The sequence below is a fragment of the Miniopterus schreibersii genome (genome assembly GCF_964146895.1).
Source record: "Miniopterus schreibersii genome assembly, chromosome: 1".
Lineage (NCBI taxonomy): Eukaryota > Metazoa > Chordata > Mammalia > Chiroptera > Miniopteridae > Miniopterus > Miniopterus schreibersii.
The window spans coordinates 177738417-177754907 of record NC_138101.1 but is presented as its reverse complement, the minus strand read 5'-3'; the positions used below and the strand labels follow the sequence as shown (position 1 = coordinate 177754907).

The 16491-nt window shown below is 54.3% G+C and overlaps 1 protein-coding gene across 3 annotated transcripts in view; it reads left to right on the top strand.

Annotated features, from left to right (window-relative positions):
• ACTN1 (actinin alpha 1) overlaps positions 1-15320 on the top strand; it is an 85800-nt gene extending 70480 nt beyond the window's left edge. The window contains exons 9-22 of one of the 3 annotated variants that reach the window (XM_081147247.1): positions 1041-1133; positions 1888-2118; positions 3434-3581; positions 6391-6541; positions 7063-7171; positions 7693-7833; positions 8633-8815; positions 9106-9240; positions 10410-10589; positions 11306-11452; positions 12345-12425; positions 12858-12923; positions 14117-14275; positions 14501-15320. In XM_081147247.1, the coding sequence (XP_081003373.1) occupies positions 1041-1133; positions 1888-2118; positions 3434-3581; positions 6391-6541; positions 7063-7171; positions 7693-7833; positions 8633-8815; positions 9106-9240; positions 10410-10589; positions 11306-11452; positions 12345-12425; positions 12858-12923; positions 14117-14275; positions 14501-14659 (1983 nt within the window). In that variant the 3' untranslated portion in view covers positions 14660-15320. The remainder of the gene's footprint in view (positions 1-1040; positions 1134-1887; positions 2119-3433; positions 3582-6390; positions 6542-7062; positions 7172-7692; positions 7834-8632; positions 8816-9105; positions 9241-10409; positions 10590-11305; positions 11453-12344; positions 12426-12857; positions 12924-14116; positions 14276-14500) is intronic. The other 2 variants (XM_081147249.1, XM_081147248.1) reach the window with 2 other exon arrangements.
• The last annotated feature ends 1171 nt before the right edge of the window (positions 15321-16491 follow it).

Here is a 16491-nt window from a genome sequence, read left to right as displayed (position 1 = left end):
TCAGATTCCTTCCTCATTCTCAGGAAGTTCTTCCTTATGCCTAGCCTCAGTCTGTCTCGCTGCAGTTGAAACCCATTTTGTCTTGTTCATCAGCTCCTTGTGAGATCCCATCTTCCTAACCCTTAAGCCTTTGTTATCCTTTGTCATCAGAAGGGTCACACTACTCTGGGGCCACAAGATGCTTATCTGTCTTCTCACAGGCATTATCTGCTCTCACCCCAGGCTGTCTTCCTTTCAATCCCAGAACCCCCAAAAGGCTTCGAGTTCCCCTCCCTTGGATTTGGGCTAGGATGTCCACAAGAACACATGAATTTAAAAGTCACCTGAGCGAAGTGTGTTAGGAACGCCTGGCCCTGCTGGGGTTAGGTGCACAGTGCCCTCCACTGCCCGAGGAGGCAGCGTCTCCCTGGGCTTTCTGGGCCTTTCTGCTTGGTTGCCATTCAGCCCCCTTTCACTCCTATGGCTGTTGAGCCCCACCTCAGGTGTCTGCTTGCCCAGCTCTCATGCACAGAGGTGCCCATGCCTACTTTCTGGGTATCCTGCTCATGCTGGGTTGGTCCTGAAGTCTTGCCCTTTGTGCAATAGTGGATCCCTCTGTTTTCTCTAAAGTGTTTGAACTTTGGGCCAAGAGCCTTGAGAGATTCTGCAGGGATCCTGAGAGGCCCCATTTCTTCTCAGTCGGTATATTCCAGGACTCCCCAATTTGAACCCCTACATTTCCAGGATGGGAGTAAAATCACCTTGCCACCTGACCTGAGCATTTTGATTGTATCAGTCATTGGATTAGTTTCTTTCCAACATGTATATTATTGGGTCTCAAATTCAAGCCCTTTTCCAGGGGCCTAGTTCAGTCACCAAGACCTCTATTCGGGCGGCGTCCCTGATCCATGGGACTGAGCCTGGGCTGGCAAAGAGGATGATGAGGTGTGAGGTGGAGAACTCAGAGAGCTGCAGGGGCGGGAGGAGGCTTTGTCGGTGCATGTGTGTACCAGGCGCTCCTGCTGCAAGTGGCTGACCATGACCCTTTGTCTTGTTGCCAGGCGGAGACAGCAGCCAATCGTATCTGCAAGGTGCTGGCCGTCAACCAGGAGAATGAACAGCTCATGGAAGACTACGAGAAGCTGGCCAGTGATGTGGGTATCCTTGGGTTCCCCTGGCCCCAGCAAGCCCTGCCACCCCACTCCAAGAGAAAAGGGAGCCCCAGAACCTGTACCTTTCAGATCCACCCCTGGATCACAGTCCCAGGCTGGGTATAGTCCATAATCCCAGCACAGGTGACCCGGGGAGGTGTCAGCTCCACTTTGGCCCTCTCAGAAAGCAGAGAGGTAGATCAGGGGCCAATCTCTGGGCTTCAGAGAGCAAGTTCCTGGCTTTTTCTAATGCCAACAGTGAGCCTAGGAAATCCTTTCATCTCTCTGGGTCTTGTTTTTTTTCACTTGTCAAGTGAGACTTGAGCCGAGATCTCAGAGGCCTTTCCAGCCAAGTGTACTGTTCTGTGAGTGTCATTTAAACTAGAATCCTAGAAGGTCAGGCGGCAAGGACCTCATGTTAACCCTCTCCATGGTATAGATGAGGAAACTGAGGCACAGCCAGATAGTAGACCTACAACTAGAGCTCAGGTCTCCTGCTCTTAGTCGAGCCATCTTCCCCCAGGTCTATGGTTCTCCCCTTGCTAGAGTAGGGAGGCTGCGATGTTGGCTGTGAGTTAACATACCTTAGTGGCCGGGTTTCATGAAGCCCAAGTTCTCTGAGGGAACAACCTGGAACCTGGCCTGTGGCCTGGGAGTGGCCTAGGGTGTAGTTTGGAAAGAGTGTGCTGTTGGAGGAGAGGGGAGCTTGCCCTGCCCCTGCCTTCCAGCATCTTCACACCCTGACCCATCCCCGCAGCTGCTGGAGTGGATCCGCCGCACCATCCCCTGGCTGGAGAACCGCGTACCTGAGAACACCATGCACGCCATGCAGCAGAAGCTGGAGGACTTCCGCGACTACCGGCGCCTGCACAAGCCACCCAAGGTGCAGGAGAAGTGCCAGCTGGAGATCAACTTCAACACTCTGCAGACCAAGCTACGCCTCAGCAACCGGCCCGCCTTCATGCCCTCTGAGGGCAGGATGGTCTCGGTGAGCCAGGGGGCCAGCGTGCGTCCCCGCTGGGTCTGCCTCCATCTCTGAGCTGCTCTGATGTGATGCCGTGGCCGGGCCCGGCCTGCATGCACTGCTCCAGAGTCCTTTCTCCTCCAGGTTACACACTCGGCGATGTGGGTGGCTTCTCTCCCTAGGGAGAGAGCCCCCTCACTCCTGCCTGTTCCAGGCCAAACTGGCCCTTCCAGAGCCCTGAACACCCTCCCCAGACTCCCCAGTTCCACCAACTTGCCCCACTTCTCAAAAATCATCTTTGCAAACAGAATGCCTCTTGACATTGACCCAAATGGGCAATAATTCAGTAGTAATAAAGATGATTTTTACTGCTTTTTAAAATAAATTAACAGTGTGGCCAGTTTTCCATGTCATTATGACATCTCACTTTATAGGTTATTTCTCCCTCCTTACCCTCTTTTCAGGACTGCGGGAGAAATTTTATAAGCCAGAGACATATGTAAAAGAAACTTTAAAAATTCACCAGCATAGAGCTTTTGCCCGTTAAAATGGAGAGTATTGAGAAGACCTGGGCATATAAGGCAGGAATGGGGGGGATTGAGCAGACCTGCAAACAGCATTAGAAGGAGCAGGATTCCAGGGAAATCGGGAGGAGAGGAAAAAGGCCCCTCATGTATATGCAGCTTGGAAAATTGTAGTCCTTTTGTGGGTTCCAGGCCAAATCAGCACTTTTAGGTCCAGAGCCAGAGCTAGCCGGAGGGTGCTAGAAAAAGTTAGAAAAAGAGCCCCCCTTGGGCAGATGCAGCCGGGTCCCCAGGCACATGATGGGAACCAAGCTGGGGACTCGAGTGGCATGCAGGCCAGATTCAGCCCACAACTGCCTAGCCTGGTGCCCTCATGGTAACTGTAGTGGGTGGCCCCTCTGATGATTCCATTCTAAAAAGCTATAGGTTTGTGTTCATCATGTCACTATCCTCAGACTCTTTGGCCAGCTCACCCAGGTCAGGGTCCCCACAGGCTTCAGGCTACTTCCCAGAGCTCTTGAGCAATCAAGAAATGTGGGGAGGCTCCTGTGCATGCTTGTTTCTATTGTAAGTCAGTTCTGGGGCCACAGAGGACCTTGGGTTCTTTCCCCACAGGGCTGCATACCCAAAGCCCCGTATCTGGGTGGCCCATGTGGACTCTGGCCCCCATTCCCTGCCCAGGAGCCCAGGGAAATACTGGTGGGGATGGCCGGACATGGCCAAGATGGGGACAAGGCCCCACCTGGAAGGCTTGGAGCAGCTGTGGGGGTCTCGGCCACCAGGTGGGGCTGACCGTGCACCTTCCATTTCCGCAGGATATTAACAATGCCTGGGGCTCCCTGGAGCAGGCGGAGAAGGGCTATGAGGAGTGGCTGCTGAATGAGATCCGGAGGCTGGAGCGGCTTGACCACCTGGCAGAGAAGTTCCGGCAGAAGGCTTCTATCCACGAGGCCTGGACGGACGGTAAGGCCAGCCCAGCCTCCTGCTCCCGCAGCCCAGCCGTCAGCCACAGCTTGCTTCTCTTGCTTTTTGTTAGCTTCACTTTCTCTTACTAGTTCTTTGGCATTAGGCAATTCAATAGCCTTTTGGTTGCCCCAGTGTTCTCATCTGTAAAGTGGGGATAATAATATAGCACCAGTCTGATAGGGTTACGAGCATCGAGTGAATTAGTACGTGCAAAGCACTGAGACAGGTTCCTGGATTAGTACAGTGCTGGGTCCATTGCTGGTAGTTCAGGTCTCCGTAGTGATTTCCCTGAGTCAGTGAAATCGGGGTTCAAATCCCGACTCTGCCACCTAGAAACAATGGCTCGACCCCAGGTCTTGTTTCCTCATCTGGACATGCAGGTGGTGATGCACCCTCCTGGACTTGTTTCCTAGGGCTGCCGTAACAAGGTAACACAAACTGCGTGGCTTAACAGGACAGCAGACTGTATTCTGTCACAGTTCAGGAGGCTGGAAGTCCTAAATTGGGTGGCGGCAGGGTTGGTTCCCATGCTTATTCCTAGTGTCTGGTGGTTGCCAGCAGTCCCTGGAATTCCTTGCCTTGTTTCACTCCAGTCTCTGTTGTCACCTGGCTGCTTCTCTCCATGTCTCTGTGACTGAATCTCCCTCTCCTTTTTCTAATGAAAACCCCAGTCATTGGATTTAGGGCTATGCTAATCCATTTAGGACCTCATCTTAACCGATTACGTCTGCAAAGCCCGTATTTCCATATTTGGTCAGATGCTGGGGTCTGGGTAGACCTGAGTTTTGGGAGGGCACTGTTCAACCCAGGGCAGCCCCTCATAGGGCTGTTGTAGGCTTAAGTGTCATACGTACATTTTATGCTTGGTAGAGCGCCCAGCACATGGAACATATCAGGAAATGGTAGCCCTGGGCGTTTTTCCTCCACTGCCTTCCCTCTCCCTGCTCCTGGCCTCCAGTTACCTCTAGAGAAGCAGAGCCCTTGCCTTAGTGGGTTTGTCTCCATTACTCCAGCCTGGAGGCGGTCGTGGCTATGCCTGTGTCTGCTTATTGGCAGCTAAGGTTAACTCCAAAGAGAAAAATCTTACCTGGAATAGTCTTTTCCTCAGAAAACCTGGGCTTGGGGGTGAAGAGGGGAGCAGGCTGCCCTAATCTTAGGGCCCTACAACTGTGTCAGCTAGAGCCCTGAGGGTGACCCCATTGGCCAGTGGAGCTCAACGCTCTAAGACTTCCCTCCTCATCTCTGTTACGCCCTCACCCCTTAGGCGAGAGATGGGTAGGGATGGTCACACCCCATGGCTACTTGGGAGCGGTGTGGCTTGGCTTGGTAGGGGCTAGCAGAGCACTGGACTTAGCCAAGGGGGTCGGGTTTGGCTCCCTGGTGTAGGTATCTGTGCTGGGCTTTGCACAGTTTGCATGTACAGAGTTATTTTTCTCAGCCTGGCTGGTGCAGAGTAGAGGGGGATGGTGGAGGTTGTACTGATTCACCCACATGCTTCTATCATGTCCTCTCTGGAGCCAAGGAACAGCTCAGAGCAAGATACCACGCAGGGACTGCCCTGTCAGCTTGCCAGCCACCAACAAGGGCACGAGTAGTCCTGGCACAACCCCATGAAATCAGTCCGGCCACATGGATTCATGCCTAACGATGTATTGCCCACTAACCTGGGAATTCCATTTCTTGAGACTGTCTAGAGAATTAGTCTTAAACATGGGGAAAATCTCACTATGTAGATGTTTGCCGTGAGACCGTCTACGTAGCGCAAGCTGATCACCTTGCTGCCCACAGTAGGTGGTTCAGCCACTTGACGGAATGTCATGGGGCTGAGTGGCCCCTGTGAAGACTGAGGGGCCAGGGCAGACACTATGTTATGCTGCTGAGTATTTCAAAACAGGAAGCACAACTTATATATACCCTGTGGTTTTAACACAACATCCATAAAGGGAAGACTGAAAAGAGGAGATAAGAAGGCTCGTCTGTCATTTTTTGTACGGTTGTTGTTATTATTCTGAGTTAAAGAAAAGAGTAGAGGGAAGGAAAGAAACGCCCTATTGGGCACAGCCCTTGGCCTCACAGCCTGGCCTCTGTTTATTGAGGGGGGCTGAGCATCCATGATGGGCGCAAACACCACCTGAGGGGTGGATAGTCGGGGTGGGTGGCCAGGCCAGATCAGTCCCTGTTCTGTGCTAATCACTTCACAAGTCCTGGGAGGTCGTATCTCATCCCATTTTCCTCCCAGGAAACAGAAATCCAAGAAATGCAAGCCCTGCCCACCCCTAAAGAGAGAGGGCAGCGCATTTGATGGTTGGAGAAGGCTCTGGCCATTGATGAACGCAGTGTGGACACGTTGACCACACTGAGAATAGTTGAGGGACAGGTCCCTCCACGGCTTCTGGGGGCTGGCAGGAGTAACTGGAGAAACTATAAAATAGGGTTTCCCTGACTGCTTGGCCTGTTTTTCCCTGATTATACCACTGGGCATAGATCGTTGTTTCCTGCTGTTTATAAAGTGAATGTTAGGCCCCATGCGTTCCCCATAGTCCTGCATAGCCTGTGAATGTAACCACTTCTGATGCCCGCCACACGCTCCGTGGAGAACAGTGACTTTCCTGGCCTGACCCCTAGTGGATGTCCCGGTTTCTTGCACTGCAGATGATAGATCATTGTACAGTGGACTCCTCCTTGGGTTGTGCCCCTGGAACGGGAGCTCCTGAGGCCCTAAGGGGTGGATAGTCGGGTCAAGAAGATGTCCCCCTCCCCCGTGCCCTGGCTTCAGCTCAGCTTTGTACCATCTTTTTGAACTCAGGCAAAGAGGCCATGCTGCGGCAGAAGGATTACGAGACGGCCACGCTGTCTGAGATCAAGGCCCTGCTCAAGAAGCATGAGGCCTTTGAGAGCGACCTGGCAGCCCACCAGGACCGCGTGGAGCAGATTGCCGCCATTGCACAGGAGCTCAAGTAAGCGTGGCCTGGCCAGGGCCTGCGGTGGCTGTGGGAGGTGGGCAGTGTGGCCCTGATAACTGAGGGGGGGGTGGGTATAGCCTGGTGCCTAGGTGGGAAGGTCATCAATACAGAAGACTAAGGACTTCCCCCCAGTCCGGGAATGAGCCAGTGACCCTTCCTGTCACAGGCCTTTGGTCCTTATCTGTAACTAGTGCAAAACCAGAGGATGACCAAGCCTTGGCTCTGAATTCTCACTGCCTTGGTAGTTCCTTCATGATGTGCATCAGGTCAAGACTGGCATTGCCTCGAGCTTAGGTTGGGGTGGGGGACCTTAGAGCAAGGACAGCCTTCTTTGGTCTTCTCCCAGTGGTTTCTTAAAAGCCAAGGAGTTGGAAGGTTGGGAGGGGTGCCTGGAAGATCTTGATGAAGCGAGTACACCTGGCCTTCCAACACCACTAGGGCCTCAGCCTCAGGAAGAGGAGAGCAGGCCACAGGTAGCCAGGGTCACCTGACTCTTCCTGTCTCTTCCCTCCCAGTGAGCTGGACTATTACGACTCACCCAGTGTCAACGCCCGGTGCCAAAAGATCTGTGACCAGTGGGACAATCTAGGGGCCCTAACCCAGAAGCGGAGGGAAGCCCTGGAGGTGAGGGCCCCCTGAGGGAGATGGAGGCCTGCCTTCAGCAGCTCTGTGTGCCTCTTCCTCCTTTGTGACTCCCTTTGCTTTGGGCAAAAAAGGCTCCACTGGGTCGCCTGGACCTCCCTCAGCCGTGGCCTGAGTGTGGAAGGCTCACAGTGGCACTGGATTTGGGCTTTGCTCTGTGGAGATGCTTCCTTTCTTCCTCTAACCATATCTCACCCCTCTGGTTTAGTGCACTTAGCCCAACCCCAGCCATTTGAGCACTTTCCTATTCTACAGACTGGACTCTGGGGCCAGGCTGGGTGATTCTGATGTGGGTAGCCTGCTCACTCCACATAGAACCAGTCCCCAGAGGCGGCTGGTTCTTTCTGCCTGAGTTAGTCCGGTCCTTCCAGACCCTGACCACTTGGGGCTGGCCAGGAGGACCTTGGAGGCTCTTGGGGGAGGGGAGGGGAGGGGAGGGTTTCTGGATATGACTCTACTAAACATGTCCCGATCCCCACCCTCACCCCATTCGGCACTCCCAGCGGACAGAAAAACTGCTGGAAACCATAGACCAGCTGTACCTGGAGTATGCCAAGCGGGCTGCGCCCTTCAACAACTGGATGGAGGGGGCCATGGAGGACCTGCAGGACACCTTCATCGTGCACACCATCGAGGAGATCCAGGTGAGCTGCAGCCCCCCCACCTCCCGTGGCTGGCTCCCCCAGCCCCGTGGCCCACACTCTGCCAGTCCCACTCCTGCAGGCTGCCCAGCAGAGAGAGGACTGAGGATAGCATCCTAAGAGTTTCATAGATTTGAAACCTTTGCATTACCTTTATTTTGATTAGGTAACATGTATGTGGCATAAACTCTAAATGATAAAAAGGATATGCAGTAAGTTTGTTCTCCTATCCCAGCCCCTCCCCAGAGGAAAGCAACATGGCCGCGCAGTCTGCATGTGCGAGCAAATATATTTACTTATTAACACAGTCTCCTCCACGCTATTTTTTACACAAAAAGTAGCGTTTATAATACACTGTATTTTGAACCTTTATTTTTAATTTAACGTGTACCTTGGAGCTTGTTTCATATCAATAAACAGCTTCCTTGTACTTTTATGCAGCTGCAGAGTGTTAGATCAAAAGAGTTTTGCAAAGCGCTGAGGAAACCTGTGTTGGGGGAGGTCACCTGGGAGCCGGCCCTGGGGCATTCCTTGTTCCTGGCCTGATTGTGAGGTGGTGAGCGCCCCCAGGGTTGCTGCTGACTTCTCTAGCCCCGAGCAGGAAGCTATTGCTTTGATGGCTCTGCCTCCACCCTCCCTGGCCAGCCCTGCTGTATTGGTTCTGAGCCATGAGAATCCTTGGTTGACACCTCCAGGCCTCTGGGGCCCTTCCACCCACCTCCACCTGGGCCCTGCTCATCCTGCCCACGGGAAGCACCAGCCCCTCCAGTCATTGTTCTTCTGCATCTCCATTTCTGTCCAGGGACTGACCACAGCCCACGAGCAGTTCAAAGCCACCCTACCCGATGCTGACAAGGAGCGCCTGGCCATCCTGGGCATCCACAACGAGGTGTCCAAGATTGTGCAGACCTACCACGTCAACATGGCGGGCACCAACCCCTACACAACCATCACGCCTCAGGAGATCAATGGCAAATGGGACCATGTGAGTCCAAGGGCTGGATGGGGCATTGGTTGAGCCATTATAAGTTTCAAAAGGCAGCAATTTTTGTGTCTTTTTTTGTTAATTGATTTTTATTGATTTTAGTGTTTTTTTTGCTATTGTCACATAGTCAGAACTGTCAAGTTAATGAATGATTGAATTTCTAGAACAGGTCAATGTCTTTACTCCTGTTCTGTTACTGACTGGCCCCTTCCTTCATGGGTCCTTTTCATCTGAAGTACGGAGCAGATAGACAGCCCATCCCCAATGTCCCATGATTGTTTCTGCCCCAGGTGCGGCAGCTGGTGCCTCGAAGGGACCAGGCCCTGACAGAGGAGCATGCCCGCCAACAGCACAATGAGAGGCTACGCAAGCAGTTCGGGGCACAGGCCAACGTCATTGGGCCCTGGATCCAGACCAAGATGGAGGTGGGTCCCATAATGGGAGGCAGGCATGAGGCTTCCACTCCTTCCTGGAACCATCTCAGCCAGACGGGCTTGCCTTGTCTCCTCCCAGGTGGGACCTGTGGCAGACTGTGGGTCCTGAGCCTGTGGCTGGTCTGCTCTCCTACAGAGGGTGTGGAGCTCATGCAAGGACGCTGTGGGCTGATCCCAGTGTCTGGCTTGGGAGCAAAGACCCACACAGGGACATCACTAAAGTCCCACAAGCAGGTCCCACAGCAGGATTAGTGCCTGGGTGGCTGACTTGGCTTACCCTTATGGCTTATCTGGCTGGCCAGGTCTCTTCCTTCCTAAGCAATGAGCTTGGTCAAGGAGGGTGGTCATTTCAGAGAGAGAACTGAAACTCAGGCAAGTGTGGAACTTTTTGCTAATTTGTGTGGAGCAGATATTGGGGTGCTGTAGATCAGGGACAGGATACCGCTTGGGTTAGAGCATGGTGTCCCTCTGAGGTCCTTGAGGGCAGAACCCAGGTTGAGTTCACGTTTGTGTCTTCCCTGCACCCTACCCCCACTGGCTTAGCACATTGTGCATAGTAGGTGCTCAGGGAATATTTGCTGGATTGATTTGAGTGCACAGAAAGTGCTTTCAGAAACACGTTTTGTTTATATGGATGAAGGACCCACAGAAAAGGGGATTAGGCCTGGCTCACAGGGACAGGCGGGATTGTGGTGGCATTGTAGTGGGCCAAGGTAGGCATCCTAGGAGCAGAACACCAGGAGCGTGGCCACTGAGGAGGTGAGCCAGGTGCCCTGAGGCTGTGCACTGAGATGAGTGATGGTTGAGAATTAGGTTTAGGAAGGGAGTTTGAATAGCAGGCAGAGATTAGGTTAGTAGCTGACCTTGAGCCCCATTCCTGAGACTGACAGGTAACTGAGAGACAGTGGGGGGCAGGGTGTGTTTCATCCATTGATAGCAGTGCTTGTCCCACACCTCTGTGATGCTGTTTCCATACCAAGGAGCACCCATGCTGTGTGTGTCTAGCTCTGGGCTTACTAATTACTCCTATGGGCTCCCAGGTGCTAGGGTGGGAACAGAGAATTATCTTAGAGTTTGACCAATGGCGTGGGGGCCCCAGTCTCCACCCCAGGGGCATGGAAGGGGGTGGTCTGACAAGGGCCTCTTTCCTGGGTGAGCAGGAGATCGGGAGGATCTCCATCGAGATGCACGGGACCCTGGAGGACCAGCTCAGCCACCTACGACAGTATGAGAAAAGCATCATCAACTACAAGCCTAAGATCGACCAGCTGGAGGGTGACCACCAGTTCATCCAGGAGGCACTCATCTTTGACAATAAGCACACCAACTACACCATGGAGGTGGGCATCTTGGCCTTGCTGCTCTGGGAGGAAGCCACAGATCCCCTTCTGTTCCCCTTCCTGGGCTGGGGCCAGCTATCATCTTCTAAGGAAACTGACCATAGTAGGATTAACTCTTGCTTTGGAGTGAGAGGGGACTCACTTCTCCTCACCCAGGAGCTCTGGGTCTTCAGGCCTCAGTGCTTTCCTGATTTCCCAAGGAGCTTGTTGACACACAGATTTCCAGACCCTGCCTCCAGAATTCACTAGGTCTGGGTGGGGCTCAGGAATCTAAATTTTTAATAAGCACCCCAGTGATTCTGATGCTTGTGGTCTCCAGATACTGCCTTAGGCACCTGTATTCTAAATGACTACTTGCTTTGACCTATGAAGGCCTGTGTATGTGGTTCTGAAGTTGGATATTTAAAGAATTACCCAATTTTTTATCCTTTAGTCTTTCCCACCACCAAATTTTCCTTCCTTCCTTCCTTCCTATCCTGACCCACCCTGGCAGTCCTGGTCTCTACTGTCCCAGGCAGGAGCCACCACCCTGCCCACTCTTCCCCCTTCATCCTCTGGCTCCTCTGTCCTGGTATCTTGCTCTGGCTCCCCAGCCTAATGACACTGAGTCCACACAGAAGGCCGGGTTGATTGCTTGGACCATTCGATGGTCAGGGGAAGGAGTGGCAGGGGCGGCCTGGGGCCCCTATGCTGACAGGCCCCTTGCCCAAATCCAGCACATACGCGTGGGCTGGGAGCAGCTCCTCACCACCATCGCCAGGACCATCAATGAGGTGGAGAACCAGATACTGACCCGGGATGCCAAGGGCATCAGCCAGGAGCAGATGAACGAGTTCCGGGCCTCCTTTAACCACTTTGACCGGGTGAGAGCCCCACCCCCTGCACTTGCTTAGAGCAGCCCCCAGCCCCTGCCCCAGGGCCCTGGAGGGCACTCCCCAAGGTGTGGGTAGCTATGCTGGGTCCAGTTCCCGGGCAGGTGACGAGTAGAAAGGAGAGGGAGGCAGTGCCATCGGCCTGCCCTGACTCTGCGTCGCATGATGCTGGCCTTAGAAAGCCAGTCCTGGTGTCCCATGAGCCTTTCTGCTTTCCTGGAGAGACAGCTCATATCCTGGGTGGCGAAAGGACCCTTGACTCCTGACCTTTGCTCTCCTACCATGCAGCTTCAGCCCTTGGGAGCAAGGCTACCATAGCCTCAAACTCAAGTGAAGGCCTTTTGCCTCTGGCTGTGGGGACCGGCTCTTGCCTCTGCCTCAGGACAGAAGAGTGGAGGCTCCCTCCTGCCCCCCCACCCCAAACAGAGTTGTCAGTCTTGGATCACCCAGTGCCCTGGGGCTTCAGGGTGACCACATGGGGTGGGGGGGAGCATGGGGCTAGGTGCTGCCCACCACCATGCCTGGCTGGGTGAAGCCCTCCTGGAAACTGGGGTGGGGCATCGGGCTGGAGGCGGGCTGGGCACTTGTGGGGGCTTCTCACCCCCGTGGCTCATTGCGCTCCCTTCTGGCCTGCTTCCCGGAGCAGGGCTGCGTGTGCCGGGGAGAGGGCACCCTCGGGACCTCGTCCGTGTGTCTAACCATGTGCACTTTTATTTCCCCTCCTCCCCCACCCTATCCACCTTCCACTTTCTCTGTCCGCATGCCTTTGTCCCTGTGTCTCCCCTCACATGCCACCACCCCCGGGGCATGGCCCACCCCTCCCCTCACGGCCTCCGCCTCCCTGGCACCGCATGGCTCGCTGCCTGCCGCACGGCGGCCCCAGGATCACTCCGGCACGCTGGGCCCCGAGGAGTTCAAAGCCTGCCTCATCAGCTTGGGTTATGATATTGGCAACGACCCCCAGGTACTCGCCTCCTGCATGGAGCACGCTCAAGGGTGGCCTCTGGGGCAAGAAATAACGCGTATTTCTCCTTTTTCTCTTCTCTGTCTGTCTGGATCTTCTTGTCCTTCCCTGTGGGCCGTGGGCTCATTCTCTCCTGCCGTCCGCCTGGCCCGTGTCGGGCTCTTCCTCCCGCTACTCCGACCTCTGACTCTGCCCTCGGTTGTCTTTCGTGGGAACCTGCTCGGTGCCCGCCTTCCTCTCTCCTCGCCGTTCTCCACCCTCCGGACGGATCTTTGCATCTCTCTGCTCTGTCCTCTCCTTCCTGGATCTTTTCCCTGGACGTGTATTTACATCTCCTCCTACGTTCCTCTCCCCTCCCTGACCTGTGCCCTGTCTTCCCGGCCCTGGGCCGGCCCTTCCTCCTCCTGTGTCTCGGTGCCACTGCCCCCACAGAAGAAGACAGGCATGATGGACACGGATGATTTCCGAGCCTGCCTGATCTCCATGGGTTACAACATGGTAACGTAAACCCCGTCCTCTGTCCTGGCGAGGGGCAGCCAGCCGGCCACAGAGGCCATGCCCTAGCCCTGGCAGTCTGGATGCCCTCAGGCCAGGGGCCGCCCTCCCTAGAGGGGCTCAGTGTTCTGGTCCTCAGGGAAGATGGAGCCCTGAAGGCAAGGCCCAGCTGCAGGCCTGTGTGTGTCCTGAAGGGCTGGCCGTCCCACCGTCAGTGCCGTTTATCTTCTGGTACTTACTGTGGAGCTAGGCTTTCTCACTCCCACCGTGGACGGCTGGGCCGACCCTGAGACTAGCAGGAAGGACTGCTGGTTTGGACATTCTGGTACGAAGCATGGAGAGTTCTACCATTTCCCTGGTGATGGCTCCAGCCGAGCCTGCCGCCCCTCTGCCATTGCCCCAGGCTCCCCCTGTCCCTCCTCAGCTGCCTGCCCCCATGCAGGCCATCCGAGCAGGGCAGGGGCGTTAGCTGGGCAGCCAGGTCACCCCCTGGGCCATGGGCAAAGTACAGAGCCCTTGGGATGCCCAGCACGGAAGTGAGAGCGTGGGCTGTAGGAGCAGTGAACCCAGGAGTAAATCCCAGCTCCACCGTCACCAGCTTGGGGGCCTGCATGAGGCTCGGGGGACCCTACAGGGCTATTGTAAGGGTTAAACGAAGGAACTTACGCGAGCACTATGCACTTGTCTGGCACATAGAAAGTACAGTGTGGTGGGGAGAGCACCGGTTGTGGAGCCAGACCACCCATGTTCAAATCCCAGCTCCATTACCTGCTGGCTGTGTGACCTTGGGCAAGTCACTAAGCCTGTCTGGACCTCAGGTTTCTCATCTGGAAACCCGATGGAAACGATAAATACCTACCTTGATGTGGTTAAATAGTGCCTGGTATATAATATACACCGCGTGGGGGTGGTAGCTCTTAATGTTGTCACTATTATTATCAGCTTTATCATAGTTTGCTCCAAGGGGAGCCCAGGCGTCTGTAGGGGTGCGAAGCCCTGAGTGGAGTCTTCACTGTTGGGCGTGTGAAGAGGCTCCTCAAACCCTCAGGACAACCCAGGTTGGGTCCGGGCTGCTGTGCCCTCCTCTAGCAGCCACAGGCTACTCTGAGCCCCCGGGGGCCCCAGGTCCCTGCAGAGTCCCAGCAGGCGGTGGCTCGGGGGCTGACAGGCCTGGCGGGGGTGGCTCTTCTTTCCAGGGAGAGGCAGAATTTGCCCGAATCATGAGCATTGTGGACCCCAACCGCCTGGGGGTAGTGACATTCCAGGCCTTCATCGACTTCATGTCCCGGGAGACAGCGGACACAGACACAGCCGACCAAGTCATGGCGTCCTTCAAGATCCTGGCCGGCGACAAGGTTCGTGTGCTGTGGGGTTGGGGCCGCGCGGGGGGCGTGGGCACTGGCTGGGCTCTGGCCTGCGGGGAAGATCACGGGCACTTCCAGGGCTCCTCTGTGTGGGTGGATACAGACCTATGCGGAATATACCTGTGTGTCTACAAAAAGACAGGAGGGGCTGGAGGGGGACAGCGGGGGGGACAGCTGCCTGGCTTTGCGGCCACCCTCACGGCGCTCTCTCTGCAGAACTACATCACCGTGGACGAGCTGCGCCGGGAGCTGCCGCCCGACCAGGCCGAGTACTGCATCGCACGAATGGCCCCCTACGCTGGCCCCGACGGCGTGCCCGGTGCTCTGGACTACATGTCCTTCTCCACGGCGCTCTATGGCGAGAGCGACCTCTAACCCGCCCTGTCCGCCCGGCGCCCTCGCCCCCGCAAGCCCGGCCCTGCTCCTCCGCTGCCCCCTTTCCTGCCCCGGGGAGCTGGGGCCCCTGCGGCATCCAGCCTCCGTGCCCGCCAAGTGACAGTTTACAAAATTATTTTCTGCAAAAAAAGAAAAAAAAAAGAAAAAAAGTTACGTTAAAAAAAGTAAAAAAAAAACAACCAAAAAAACCGCATATTTTATTATAGAAAAAGTATTTTTTTCTCCACCAGACTTAAATGGAAAAGAGGAAGAATTAACTATTTGCACCAAAATGTTTTGTTTTGTTGTGACATAGGAAAATAACCAAGCACAATGTTATATTCCATCCGTTTTAATGATTTTTTTTCCCTCTCTGTTCCATCTGCTGTATTAATTTCTCCAATCTCATGTCCACCTTGATGTGGGAGAGGGGGTGGGGTGGGGGTGATCTTGTCAAAAGGCACATTGGTGCATGTGTGTTTGCTAGCTCACTGTCCATGAAAATATTTTATGATATTAAAGATCTTTTGAAATGGCTGTTTTTTAAGGAAGAGAATTTATGTGGCTTGTCTCATTTTTAAGTCCAGAGGTGCGATTGACCTCTCCATCAGCACGCACTTTTTTTTTAATTTCAATATTGCCTATTAAAAATGGTCAGGACAAAATTGGAGCGTGGACAACTTTGATGTTGCTTGGCACGGACTGTTCAAAGCAATGGCGCCTTGTGGACAGCTCTTGGCTTGCTCCTTGCTTGCTGTGCTCCGGGAGAGAGAGAGTGAGAGAGAGAGAGAGAGAGAGAGAGAGAGAGAGAGAGAGAGAGAGAGAGAGAGAGAGAGAGTGTGTGTGTGTGTGTGTGTGTGTGTGTGTGTGTGTGTTCGCGCGTGCAAGGATGGGGAGGGGCACCCATACACACTCCTAACATGTTTTTTGCCCTCCCACATTTCGTCGTCTCACACTTAAGTCTTTCATTTGTTCTCCACAATGTCAAACAGCTCTGTGACATCTGTGTGCCCCCCCCCCCCAATCCTTTTATTTTTGCCACAAGGCAAATTGCGTTATCTCCTAAGGTTCATCTCACCCCTTACTATTCAAGCTGTCCCCTAGACAGCAGCTGTCCAGCGTCACCTGGGAGCTCATTGGAAATGTAGACTCTCAGGCTCCGCCCCAGACCTGCTGAATCAGAACCTGCTTTTTAACAAGATCCCAGGGGATCTGGGTTCCTCTAGCTTCTGTTTTTCCTCCCCACCGGTCTCCTCCCCAAGGCTATTGATGATGTCAATACCAACAGCGCAGTGGGTTGCAGAAATGTAAGCGACTGAAGCCGTAGATCTGTGTTCCGGTTATGGCTGTGTCCAGGAGTTAAAACAGTTCAGCGTAGCAGCCACAGGGAGTTGGGTCTGTGGTCTGCCATTGCCCACATGGGGACACTGCACTTCTGTTCTCTTAGGTATTGAGCGAGGCTAACAGCACTGGTCCATGTGTATACACACACAGCTCCTAGAATATTAGCACACAGAAATGTTAGCTGTGGTCAATCCTTTTAAGTTTCAAGGGGTTCGGTTGAAGAATCTCAAAAAGAGAACCCTTAACATGATCTGTCCCCTCATTTAAGAAGATGAAGACTTGGCTCCAGCAGCCGGGTAGCTCAGTTGGTTAGAGCGTCGTCTCCATACACCGAGATTGTAGGTTCAATCTCCAGTCAGGGCACATCCAGGAATCGACCAGTGGCCTGGCCGGGCGTGGCTCAGCGATTGAGCGTCAACCTAGGATCCAGGAGATCGCGGTTCAATTCCCGGTCAGGGCACATGCCTGGGTTGCGGGCTCGATCCCCA